General features: G+C 41.8%; 1 protein-coding gene across 1 annotated transcript in view; it reads right to left on the reverse strand.

Moving 5' to 3' along the window:
* Positions 1–214: 214 nt before the first annotated feature.
* CA6 (carbonic anhydrase VI) overlaps positions 215–13,838 on the reverse strand; it is a 19,745-nt gene continuing 6,121 nt past the window's right edge. The window contains exons 3-7 of the mRNA XM_006885909.1: positions 13,243–13,391; positions 11,595–11,687; positions 9,096–9,165; positions 4,716–4,873; positions 215–346 (exon numbers count right to left, since the gene is read on the reverse strand). Coding sequence (XP_006885971.1) covers positions 215–346; positions 4,716–4,873; positions 9,096–9,165; positions 11,595–11,687; positions 13,243–13,391 — 602 coding nt within the window. The remainder of the gene's footprint in view (positions 347–4,715; positions 4,874–9,095; positions 9,166–11,594; positions 11,688–13,242; positions 13,392–13,838) is intronic.

Consider the following 13,838-nt stretch of genomic DNA (forward strand, 5'->3'; position numbering starts at 1 on the left):
CATCCTCTCCATTCTATTCGTGGGCCTCACTGCCTAAACTGGGAAAATGAGTTATCTCTTTTGGGCCCACGTCCTGTGCAAGCTGGCCTTCCTAAGCCTTCTACTGCTCAAGTGGCTCTTATTTCTTTCCGATTGCTGGAAGAAACGGAGCCAGCCAAAGGGAGAAGAAGAACAAGGAGTCAACCAATGGCAAAAAAATAAATAAGATTTTGTCTCATTCACCTGAGGAAGAAAAATCCTTGAAGTTGGCTTGCACCAGCCTGTTGTTCAAGGGTTGGGTCTTGCGGTAATCATTGCGGAGGGTCTGATTCTGGTAGTCAAGCAAGGAGCTCTCTATCGTCGCAATCTGCAGACAGTCAAAAGTGAGTTGGGAAGGAGAAGAGGTCCTGATTAATTTAAACTTTGATAAAGAAGTTAAGAGACGATTCAAGCCCAGAGGTATTATTCTTCCAACCAACATGTATTTGTAAGCAACCTCTTAATTCCCTCTCCCCCATCAATAGTCAACAGTAGAAAGAAATGGAAAAAATAAACAACAGAAGTATATAAAGAAGTACCAAATGTCATTTTGGATGTTCTGAAAATGTCTGTATTTTGTCTATATTCTTGACAGGTATTTTTTCCCCTGTATATGCAATTCTAAGCGAGTTTTTCATTTCTCTCAGCTCTTTGACAATGTGAAGCCTTAGCTTCTGATTTTCCTTATTGTTGTGTCGAATCTATTCTCAGCCTAATTGTGCTTTTTCCGTGAGAATCTGTCTTTTAAGCCTGATCAGTTTTTTAATATTCTCTTTATCTTTAATGTATTGCGATTTTGCTGCAAGGAACTTCATGTGGTCTCTTTTTCTTTGTTCTGATTCAGGAGCTTCCTGAATAAACAGATACCATCTTATCCTTCCATTCCTTTGGGAAATTGTTAGATAGCAATTTTTTTCTTTAGTTTCTCTGGATTTATTAGGGAATTCATTATAAAAGTCTAACTGGGCTTTATAGGCATGATTTCATGGTTTCAAACAAGAAAATAAGAGTTAACACTGATATTCAGCTTTCTCATTACATACACAGAAATAACATTACTACCAACTGCAATGGAGAGAATTTGGCTTCAAATATATTCTAGAATGAAAGCACCAATTTGAAGGCTTATTAAATGTGATTTGGGTAAAAAACTCTTAGTGTATACTCATATTTTTACTTATGCTTTTGAAAACATTTACTTGCAGCATTAATACATATACATATCCAGTTATACCTTATTTATATGAATAATAGTTACTACCAAGTACTACTTTATTTTGTGGAGAAAAAAACCTCAGCTTTTTAAAAAATAGTGTCTTTCCCATAGTCTGTATGTAATATCTTAGGACCTTGATTGTATGTTCCATGGCTTGTACGTCTATGAATATTAGACCACAATCTCACTGCTGTTCGTTTCTGTGGGATTCTACTTTTATTTTGTTTGGCTGTGAATTCTCCCTGTTTATTTATAACTTATTGATACACTCTTTAAATGCATCCTAACAAAATACTATGCATCAGAATTCTGGACAATAACTAAGGGTGATACACAAGAATTGATGTCTGAGTAATATTACTGGAGAAGAGTATTGAATGTATCATGAACTGCTAAGAGAACAAACAGGTTCGTCCTAGAGAGGGTAAAATCAAGGTGCTCCTTAGAGGCAAGGATTTTGAAATTCTGTCTGACATACTTTGGGCATATTGCAAGGAGGGACAAGTCCTTGGAAAGGGAAATTCTGCTTGGGAAGGTGGAAGGACAGCACAAGACAGGAAGACCCTGGATGAGATGGATTGATTCAGTGACTGGGGTAATGGGAGTAGGTGTGTCAGAGGAAGTGAGGTTAGCTCAAGATACACCAGGGTTCAGAGCTATTGTACATAGGGTCACTATGAGTTTCAGGTGACTCAATGGCACATAACAGCAAGAACCACAAAATACCATAGGATGTATTTAGGTTTTTAATTTTATTTTGTTTCAGTTTTTTAAAACCAGAACAATCTCTATTGAGGGGAAACCAAATCTGTCACATTAGCAGAACTCCATATTGTTTTTTCATTTCAAATTTGATCTCTTTTCATCTAAGAGCTACTTACTACTTTTGAACTTCCAGACAGTTTGTGGATTTTTTAGGGTTGATTTCCAGTTCTTTTTCATTATAAGAGTGTAGTTGATAAGATTTTTTTTAATTGCAATTTTCTGGTAGAGTAACAGTTGGCTAATTTTTGCCCAGTGCATGGATATTTATAAAGCATGAAGGGAGCTTCTGCTGTATGAGATGTAGCATGTTGAGCTGCTAGCCAAGAATACACATGTCCACTGGGTATGAATTTCCAGATGTCTAATAAATCAACCTTGCTAATTTTGTTGTTGATATAGTTCTTATTCGTAATTCTATTTTGTATTTCCTTATCTGACAAATTGCTTGATATGTAAATTGATATGGTTGTTTTAACTTCTTGGTGGTGGTGGTTATTTGCCATCAAGTCAAAACCAACCCATAGCTGACTCTCCAGTGAGTTTTCAGAGGCAGTTAAGCCCACAGGAGGAGATTGCCCACCTCTTCCACGAGGCATCTGGTGGATTTGAACCACATGCCTTTGAGATTATAGAATAGCTTCTCACCACTAGGCCACCCGAGCAATAAAATACTCTCTGTTCTATTTGGCCCTTTTGCCCCTGAAGTTCACTTTCCTTCATTGTACTAATGCCATTCTTGCCACTGTATATTTTTCATTCGTTAGATCTTTATCATACATTTCTTTTTTAATCATTGTTTTCTTGTGATTGTCTCTCCAAAATGAAAACAAACAAACAAAACCAAAATAGCCCACTGCTCTGTGTTTTTCTGTCAGGATAATAATAAGGTGATGCCTGGTTAAGTACTTAAGTAAGTACTTTACTCTGTGTATGTATGTGCTTGTATGCTCTTACTTTGAAAGTCTTCGTCTTTTGTCTTAAAATCACTTCTTGCTTTCAAGGTAAACGTCAAAGGAGACTAGATAATAAATGATGATTCTTACAATTAAATGGGGTGGCTTCAGGAAAGGTTTCAGGAAATAAAATTTGGAGCCCTGATGGCTTAGTGGTAAGGGATTGCACTGCTAATCCAAAGGCAAGTGGTTCAAATCCACCGACAGCTCCTCAGCAGAAAGATGAGCGAGCAGTCTCATCCTGTACTGTTTACTTCCCCTCAAACCTGGTCAGCTATGAGTTGATTACCACTCAAAGGTACACAACAACAACAGCTGGCAAGGGAGTTTGGGTGGCCTAGTGGTAAGGAATTGTGCTGCCAGCTCAAAGGCAAGTGGTTCAAATCTACCAGCTGCTCCTCAGGAGAAAGAGGCAATCTCCTCCTTTGTGATTTACTACTTCTGAAAACCCATGGAGGATCAGACATGAGTCAGTTCCCGACTCAAGGAAAAGAACAGTTGGAAATATTTTTGTTTGTGTCAATATTCTTGCACAGTCACCTTACCTATCTTTCTCCTCGAGCAGGAAAATGGATACTTTGGTGGTGGGGGGGGGGGGGACAGGAAGAAATACTTCTTTCTGAAAAACATTACCCTGGAGGAAATATAGCCATGGCCTTGCAACCCTGTCCTTTTATTCAATCCAACTAATATTTATTGTGTTCTAGTACTGTGGTGGTGGTGTTGTTGTTATGTGCTGTCGTGTCGCCTGCAACCCATAATGACCCTATGTACAGCAGCTCTGAACCCTTCTCTGTCCTGAGCCAGTCTCACTAATTCTGACACACCAACCCCCGTCGCCCCAGTTGTATCAATCCATCTCATCCAGGGTCTTCTTCTCCTGCACTGTCCCTCCACCCCTCCAAGCCTAATGCCTTTCTCCAAGGATTGGTCTTTCCTGGCCACGTGCCCAAAGTATGTGAGATGAAGCTTCAAAATCCTAGCCTCCAAAGAGAAACTTGGAGTGCTAGGGAACATGTAATGATACAATTATCCTCCTCAAATGGTTGCCAGTGTTTATCAATGGGATGATAAAAAGTTAAGTGTGGTGCTGTCCTTCTAGCATAAAGTCACTTAAGAGGCTAGCACGTAACCTTCCTGAGGACAGAGAGTTTGTGTATCAACAATCCAGAGCAGTGCCTGGCAAGAGCAGCGTTCAATACCTACTTGCCTTCCCTCTCCTCATTACCTCACTGCCATTGCAGGGAAGAGAGCGTCCATCTCTCTCCCGTTGCTTTTGCTATACACCCTCTGTAACTGTAAAAGGGAGCTCTGATGGTATAGTCCACAGGCAGCTGCCCTGCTAACCCTAAGGCCGACTCTCTGGTTGTTCAAATCCACCAGCCACTCCACGGGAGAAAGAAGACAATCTCCTATCATGCCAGTTCCAACTTGACAACAATGAGTTTGTGAGTTTTATATAATTCTTTGCCTATTACTTTGGATCAGGCACCAGTCATGGAACTTACACCAACTCTTAAATTCCTTGCATTCCTCAACACTTTAATTTTCCTATCTTTGCCTACCACTAGTAAGACAATCCCATGGCAAAATAAGTGAGGCCTAGTATTCCCCATGGGTGGCAAATCCTGGAGGAGACTCAGCTGTTGACAGAAAGTGAGATTTGGGAATGCTTTCTCCAAAATTACTCATATTAATTATATAACACTTATTAAACCAGTAGTCCAAAGAATAGACATTAGTAGGAAAGTGCCACATATTACCTGTGTCCTGGAGAGCTTGACAGAGTCTGCTAGCACAAACCAAAGGACATTCTCAGTACAGGGAGGAGTGGTGAGTGAGCCCAAGTAGGTGTAGTAGTTATGGAGGTTATTGGGCAGCATATCTCGAATGTCAAGGCCAGTCAGAGTTGTGCTTTGTCCTAATAAAGGGACAGGAGGAAAAAGGAATGTTAATAGTCACTGCTGCCTCTTGGTTCAAATCTCACTGTGTTTTAATCTCCTGATGGATGTAAGCAGAACAACCAGAAGCTGATCACTGGGATGTGGTTTCCCCGTTTACTGCCACCTAGAAGGAAGTAAGAGCAGAGGCTTTCAGAATAGACATGCTCACATGCCTTCCCTGACTGAGTGGCCTCGGACAGACTTCTCTCCCTTTATAAGCTATTTCCTGGACTATAAAACGAGGACGAGTAAGTAAAATAGAGCAGATATTTAGTATTCATGAAAAGACAGGCAAAGAAGACATACATAAACATAGCTGTTACTGTCAGTATTGTTAGAGAAGATTGTTTATGATAGATGGAAGAAATGAATTATGACCCCTTGAGGGTTCTGGGTTGGTGCTAGAAATTCTCATTTTGAGGTCATTTAAAAATGAGTGGATAGAGCTCAGAAAAACAGAGTCTGATCCAAATCAGGATTCAGATGCCTGCTTCTGAGTTCTTCCTGCCACAGCCATTGGGAACCAAGCTTAACTGCAGTTGTGGTGTTGAGAACAGACTCTTTTCCTACAACCAGGAGAGAGAGAAAAAAAAAATTTTAAAAAGATGATGGGATTTTCTAAGAATCAAATACCTATGCACATTCAAAAACGTCTCCAATAAGGTAAAAAGGAAAGCCACAGACTGAAGAGAAAAAATCGGTACTGACATCTCTGATAAGGGACTCATATCTAGAATTTATCTATTACTCCAGCACCACAATAAGAAAAAGGTAAACAACCCAACCACAAAATGGGCAGAGGATATGAATAGACACTTCACCGAAGAAGACATTCAGATGGCAAACAAATACATGAAGAAATGTGCAGAACCCCTAGCTATCAGAGAGATGCGAGTAAAAACAACTATGAGATAGCATCTCACTCCACTAACAATAGCAAAGTTCAACAGAGCAACAAATAATAAATGTTGGCAAGGTTGTAGAGAGATTGGAATACTTATTCACTAATGATGAAGTGTAAAATAATGCAACCATGATGGAAGGCAGTTTGGTCTTTTCTCAAAAAGTTGAAAATAGAAATACCATTTGACCCAACAATTGTACTACTGGGAATAAACCCTAAAAAAACCATAACCACCATCCAAGCAGACATATGCACACCCATGTTTATTACCATATTAGTTACAATAGCAAAGAGAAAAAAAAAATAGCAAAGGGAAGCAACCCAACTGCCCATCAACGAGTGAATGGATAAAAAAAAAAAGATATATTCATACAATGGAATACTATGCAGCACCGAAAAATAACGAGTTCATAAAACATTATACAACATGGAGGACATTATGCTGAGTGAAATATCTCAGTCACAAAAGGACAAACACTGCATAGCATTTAAGACAGGCCTGAAATGGAGGGTTGGGAGGAGAATAGGATAAGAATGGATAGATAATGACCATTGGAACAGATGAAAGAAAGAACTGTTTAAAAGGAATATATGGTTAGGCATTATACATACAACAACAGGCCAGAATAAGAAGTTCATCATTGCAAAGAGGACTAGGGGAGAGGAGAGAGGGAGGAATTGTACAACAATGAATGATTTTTTTTTTAAGTGAACTGGGGAGAGGGAAAACAGTGAGTCGAATAAAATGTGCAACCATGAATGAATGAAAATCTAATTTCTTTGGAAACTTTCTTTAACATCACAATTAAAATAAAATTTTATTTAAAAAAAAAAAAAGCAAAGTCCCTTCTGCAGGATGTCTGAATTCTCTGTCTAGAGAGTGTTTTGTTCGTGTCAAATCAGGAGGGGCATCCACTTCTAAACATCATGCCTCTGGAAACTCTGTGAACTTTGATAAATGATGATGGTTGTGGAAGGGCTTCTGGCCCTTTGTTAACAGGGTCGCAATGAGTTGTGCTCGACTCAACGGCAGTCAACAACATGGCATTTACGCCTGAGCTGAGCAAGAGACTACCAGAGTAGCATGGAATTGATCTGGATTTTGTGTCCCCATCTCTAGGTGCCTTTTTTTGCACATTTGAATGACAAAGAAGGTGTCTGCACCTGAGTGAGCATAAAGCTTTTGAAGTTGTATTGTTACAGGAAGGATTTTATACTGCAGAATTGAATGAAATTGCCAAACAAGGACAGAATCATGACAGCCTTCAATAGCAGCCACCAGAAACAGAGATCTAGAGAGCGACGCTGCAGGGGCAGGGCCAAGGCCAGCTCTGAGGGACGGTGTCATGGAGATTGTTGTGAAGTCAGTTACAAAAGAAGAACAGAAAATAGCCAATAACTCGGCTCAGTGACATCAGTGACCACATATGGTGATATGAAGTGAGCAATCACACTTTCAAAATGATCGGAAGAATAGGGCAGAAACTAGGGTTCTGGTGGAGAGTCAAGAGATCATTTTGTAGATTATTTGGCATGGAGGCATGTTAGATTGATGTATGTGGAAGAAAGACCCAAAGAAGAGGAAGAAATTAATAATACATGAGAAAGTAAGACTAAGAGCAAGAGGAAATCCCCAGAGAGCAATAATGGGGTAGTGTTAGTGCTCCCTTGGAAGGAAGGGTGGTCTTTGTAAGAAGAGGTCTTTTTCATTTCTTGTAATGCAAGAAGAAATAGGGATTTGGTTCTGAGGCAGGCTGGTTAAGAAAACCATGAGTGCCTTTCTAACTGCTTACTTTAACTTTCTCAGTGAAGTAAGAGTCCAGAACATTACAATGAGGGAGGCCTTGGAACCAGGAGAGAGGGAGCTTCAGGTGAATGCAGAAAGTGTGAGATAATAATTTTGGAGAAGGGAAAGCAAATGGCCAGCATCCGTATGGTAGGATTTCCAGTTAGTATTTACTCATATTGTTTGTTTCTGTTGCATGGAGTCATGGGGACTCCATAAAAATTATACTAGTCACACACAACTTGTGCATTCTGTTCAACAACAGTAAACTGTTTGGCCCCAGGTTTGAGTAACTAAGTGTTGACTATCACATGTGTTTGTGGGTAGAAGGGTAAGGGCTTGAGGGTGTTTATTTAGGAATATTATAAAATGGCTCATGGAGTCTACATTAGGTAAAGAGAGATGAAAGGACAAGAGAAGTGACTAGTAGTGAAAATATAGAGGCCCTTGAGTTGGAAGATTAAGGTCAGAGAAATCACTGAGGATTAAAGGGTGAGCAGGAAATACTGAAGTCAGCAGAGAGTAGTTATTGGTGGTTACCAGGTCAGGGTTGTATAAGAGGGGTGGATGGTGGCTCTGACAAGATATTTGGCGGCTGTAAACAGAGAGAAAAGAGACTACACCCCACCCCCAGTATGAAAATACAACTGTATCAAGAGGTAATGTGAAAGCTATCTCATGACACTCATCCCCATGATCTGATAAACTAAACAGTTGAAGGACTAGGGGTAGAATTCAACACTCCTTAATCCAATTACAATCCTTATCTAATGTAAAAGAGGTTCCCTCCCCCCCTCCCCTCCTCCCCCCATGTCCAGGATGTCACTCCTTTTATCTCACAAGAGGCAAGGAGAGAGTAATTTAAGTAATTGAATCTACCTCAATATTGCCAAAAAAGAATCTCCAGGAATGGAGTGTGTCTGTTTGGATCCAGGTATCTAGGAAGCAACCTGAGACTGAGAAAGGTCGAGACATACAGCAATCTCCAAGGAATTAGATGCTGAAGGAAGCTAAGACTTTCCTTCAGAATTAATGGAGAAAGAATGCCCTTCCCCCAGGTCAGCTTCTCAGATATTTCTATTCGGTGGAGTCTCAGGGTGATGTAAATGGTTAAATTGTTGAACTACTAATCAAAGGGTTAGAAGTTTGAATCTTTCCAGAGTTTACACAGTGGTAAGTAAAGTCTGCTGGCCTACTTCTGAAAAAAAATAGCCATTGAAAATCCTACTGTGACACATATGGGATTACCATGAACTGGAGTCAATTCAGTGGCAACTGATTGCTAGGTGGAACTCTAGGCATTTGAACTTCCTAGCATGAGGATCTACAGCCTGTACAAACAAGAGTTTATGAACAAGAGACCTTGTGCAGAGACGGTATGTTCCCTACAGGGCTTGTCTGCCACTCCCTTCACCAGCTCCACCTTCCTCTGCCCCTCCTCTATCTCTTGCCTCATCTATCCCTCCTGCTCAATCAACTTCCCTCCTGCAACCACAGTGGCTTCTCTTACCTGCATACTTGATGTTCTTCAAGTGGGAAATCAACTCGCTATAATAAGTGTTTTCAGCATCATTCAGGACCTGTGGGGAAAATAGAGTGGTTAGAGTAAGTGAAGAGCTCTCTAGCTTTGTCCCTGTTTACTAATACAACTACTTAGGTTTTTCTAGCTGATAAGGAGCACTGGTTGGTAGCCTAGTGAAAAGACACCGCACTGCAACTCAAAGGCATGTGGTTTAAAACCACCAGCTATTTCACAGGAGGTGGATGGGTAATCTCTTCTCATGCAATTCATTGTCTCTGAAAACCCACCGGAGGCTCAGCTATCGGTCGGTTCTGACTGGACAGTACACAACAACAACAGCTAATTAGGCAGAAACTTCTAAGCAGAAGGAAGCAGAATATGCTTGCAGGGAGACCAACTTCTTTGGTCTCAGAAGTCTTTCAAGAGATACTTTCAAAAGAAAGGGGGAAAGAGATACTTCCACTGAAACTTTCAGGGAAAAGGAGAAGTTTTGTGATTGGTGATACCCTCAGAGAATGTTTAAAAATAAAATTTTTTTTTAAAAAAAAACCAAAACTCATTGAGCTATTGAGCTTGTTTGAGGCCATGTCAGCCAGTCAGATACATTGTGATGAAGGAAGCTTGATCTTATGAGTTCTCTTCTTCACCTTTGGAACTTTTGACAGGGAAGAGGACAGCTATAATCAAGGCAAAATTACTCCAGTGCCATCCACTGCCACATCATTCTTTAATTTTTGTGTGAGCTTTTATTTTTAGAAAGATAGAAAGGTTGCTTTTAGTGAAACAAGGTCTAATTTTGCTCGTTCTCTTCAGTCAATGATGTCGATTCAGCCTCCAGTTCCTCCTCTACTATGCATAAACCTGAGCTTCCTTGGATTTTTAACTGTCGTTTTCCATACACATGATGACTGTCAGTCCTCTGTTCCAGCTTTGCTGCCTTCTTTTTTCATTTAAACAAAGAGTCAAACACTTAATCCACTTTCAGCTATTTTCTTAATGGTTGCTTTGTTGTTGTTGTTGTTAGATGGCCTTGAGTGGACTAGGACCATAGCTACCCTATGAACACACTTAAACACAGCCCTATCCCGTGCCATCCTCTCAATCTCTGATATGCTTGAAACCGTTGCTGTAGTCACTATCAGCCTATCTCATTGAGGTATTCCTCTCTTTTGCTGTCTACTTTCCCCAGCATATTATCTTTTTCCATGGGTCAGCCACTCCTGACAACAAGCCTGAAGTATGTGAGATGAAATTTTACCATCCTTGCATCCAGGGAGCACCTTGGTTGCACTTCCTCGAAGACTTAATTATTTGCTCTTTGGAAGTCCATGGGATATTCAATATTCAAACACAACAATTGAAAGGCATCAATCTTTCTGTCATCCGTACTCCTTGCCTAACTTTATCCTGACTCATTGCCTGACTTTCAGGTTGCATGGGACACAATTAAAAATACCATGGCTTTGACCTGCACACCTTAATTGCTGTGAAAACTTGTTTACTATGTCACTCGAGACCCACTCAGCATCAGTTTCTACCAATGGCACTTTCCCCTAAGTATGGGTCACGTTTTCCTGTTTCTTTTAATGCCCCAATTTTTGTTGTTGTTGTTGAGCATTCTAGCTAATATGTGATGGCAATTTTGGATCTTGATTTTTGTAATTTTGTCATCCTGAGGGGGTTGGTTTGTGAGTTTGCTTGGTAATTTGTCTAGACTTAATCTGCACAATATCCCTCTCCAGCGGTACGCATTTACTAGTATCTTTGGCTTTGATAATTTTTACTGACAGTACCCTGCAGTGTGGAGCTCTGATTTCTACTCCAAATCAAATCTGTCCCCTAGTTTGTAATCACCCACCCCGGAAAAACACCTTTTATGATCAAGCTAGGGTTGGGCATGGGATCAGCCTCAAGTGAGAAGACCGCCGACTCCCATTGTTTTGCTCAAAATTCTAGCCATTTTCCCCAAATGAGTGTTTCTCAATTTGTTGTTTGCCTTTGGACCATTTCTTGAGTGCTGAAACAGTTGTTTCTGACAACTTGACCAGCTTAATATTTCCTTTGTGGCGGTTAGATTTGCCAGTCACTTATTACCACCCAAACTCCTGCTTCTCCCAGATTTTCTTAGAAATGCAGAATTGGGGGGGGGGGGAGAAATGCAGAACTGTTACTTCTGACCAATCACAGAACCTCATTTTGCCCTTCAGACCAAGCATGTCCTGTCAACCCTTTGCTGCTTCTGGTTCTTTTAAGTCTCTTCACCCAGGCCTTCAAAGTGTCTGAGATTAGTAACACAGAAAGAACTGAGCGAGCGTGAACAGGGCTGGAAAAGGGGTCGATTTTTCTACCCATCTCCAAGAACTGTGGACTTTGGGAAGAATTAAGGGGGGTAGGGAAGAAGACTTCTTGTCTAGACAGAATTCCATGTCTGAATATAAACTAATGGCATCACATGCAGTCAGTCACACATGCACAGTTTGAACCTACCTCACAGAGGGCCGCAACTACAGCCAAACCATCAGGGGCATCCTTGGCTATGTCATAGCTCTTGTATTTGGCATTGTAGTGAACAACATGAATCTGTAGGAGCAAGAAGTGTGTGTCAAGACAAAGTTCACAGAAGGTGCTTTTGCAGGGATTCACACTGCCCCAAACAAACAACTTTTTATCTCCATTTTCCTCTATCTGGGCTACAACCTCCAACTACAAAGATCATAAAAGTCTCAAAGAAAGGGAAGAGCAAGCATGTGATTCTGAAAACTGAGAGCATTCCCCTGGCAAACTCAACCTTCCCCAGCAGACAAACCCCACAAGCTTGGAGGTCAGAACATGCGAAGCCACCAAGTTCTGTGGGCTCTCTGAGGGGATTGAGTAAATAGGAATCTTTGTTCCTCTGGAGACTTGATAAAAGTTAGGGAACAACAGCACAAATTGGGGATGAAGCTCACTGTGGGAACATGTGAAGACTCATGTGAGGAGGTCTGTACCTGCCTGCCTGGCTCTGGTGTCCCCGGGACAGCAGTGGGATCTGCACCGCCTTTCCAATTGTGAAGGACTCAGAGGAGGACTATTGGAGGGGGTGGGGGAAGCTCCAGCCCCTGGTCAGAAAGAACAACCACTGACAGAAAGACCGGAGGCAGAGAGTACTGGCTTCCAGTCTGTTCTTTCCTGTCCAAAGAGTGACCAGACCACGCATGTTCATGAGATAGCCAACGCCCCACAGACCCTCAGTAGACTGGTCTCCTGCAGCAGGAAACATCCAGCACTTCATTTCAAGAGATGCACAGGAGGCATGGTGTTTCACTACCGAACCAATGCAAGGAACACAGCCTCTGGAGAGGGTCAGGGCGGAGACTAAGTAAGAGCTGGAAGCTCTAGTAAGGAGTGAAAGAGCCCTGAGGCCTCCTTCAGACAGGGAGGAGCCAAGTGCTGAGAAATTAACCAGAGAAGTGCACTTTCTCAAAGGTAGAGAGCCTGATTGTGAGTTTCTGGAGTCACATTTAAGGCACTCACCTCAGCCTGGCACAAAGCAACTGTCTCTTGAGATAAGTAGCCATGACATTACTTTGGTCTCTGTCTTATGCCAAGATCCTTATCCCAGAAGGGGAACCCAACAATGTGATACTTGCTTGCCTCAGGAGGCCATTAGAGACCTGATGGCCTAGTGGCAAGAAGCTGCACTGCAATCTCCAATGCACATGGTTTGGTTCGAGGCCACCAGCTTCTCTGCAGGAAAAATATGGGCAATCTCCTCCCGAGTGATTAACTGCCTCTGAAAACCCACAAGAGGGTCAATGATGAGTCGGTTCCAACTCAATGGTACACAATAACACCATATATAATATATAATGCGGAGTTTCAGACCAGAGAAGGTAAACAGAAAATTGAACATAGAAACCCAGCTGAAATTGTGAGCTCTGGTCTTGTTAGGAATTTGTTGGGAACAAGGACCCCTTCTCTCTCCTCCACACAAGGCATGAACCATTCAATAGTTGTTACATAAATGAAATGTAAACTTGATCTCAGAATAGTAACCTGACCATCATCTTTATAGAACATCTTTAGGATTGTTTTAATCAGAAAAGTGGCTACGGAGTCTGAAGGGGATACGGCCTGATCTGGAAGCCCACGATACCTCAATCATAAACCTGATCCCGTCGATGGTGTGCTCAGAGCCACTCATCTCTGAGTGCCCACCACCCCAATGGAAGTGCATCTGCTTGGCCAGATACTTGGTGCCATCAGGGGCCGTCAGGACCATGGTGGGGGGCAATTCAATCTGCACTGGAAAGAGGGCAGAAGGTGAGAATGATGTAGACGGGGACATGCTTGGTTCCATTCTCCAGCCACCCCTCAGCTGCCCATTCCCAGGACCAGTGCCAGAGGCTGACTTAGCACACCATGACAGGGCCACAAATGGGGTGGAGACTGGCACTCAGGGCTCAGGTGAGGTCAGATATGGGACGAGGTTTCCCTCGACTTGGAGCTGACACTTCTCCTGAGCACACTTTCTGCCCAAGACCAGAAGGTCAGCGGCAGAAACTGTGGAATGACAGATCCCAGCCTGTTGGCCTTGGGGGAAAAAAAAATATGGCCAATAGGTATGCCAAAAATATCCCGTTATCCACACAATGGAATACCATGCAGCATTGAAAAACAAGGAACTCATGCAATATTATTCAAAATGGGTGACCCTGGAGGACATTATGCTGAGTGAAATATCTCAGTCAC

Source organism: Elephantulus edwardii, unplaced genomic scaffold, assembly GCF_000299155.1.
Source record: "Elephantulus edwardii isolate Elephantulus edwardi_28Jun2011 unplaced genomic scaffold, EleEdw1.0 scaffold00045, whole genome shotgun sequence".
Taxonomy (NCBI): Eukaryota; Metazoa; Chordata; class Mammalia; order Macroscelidea; family Macroscelididae; genus Elephantulus; species Elephantulus edwardii.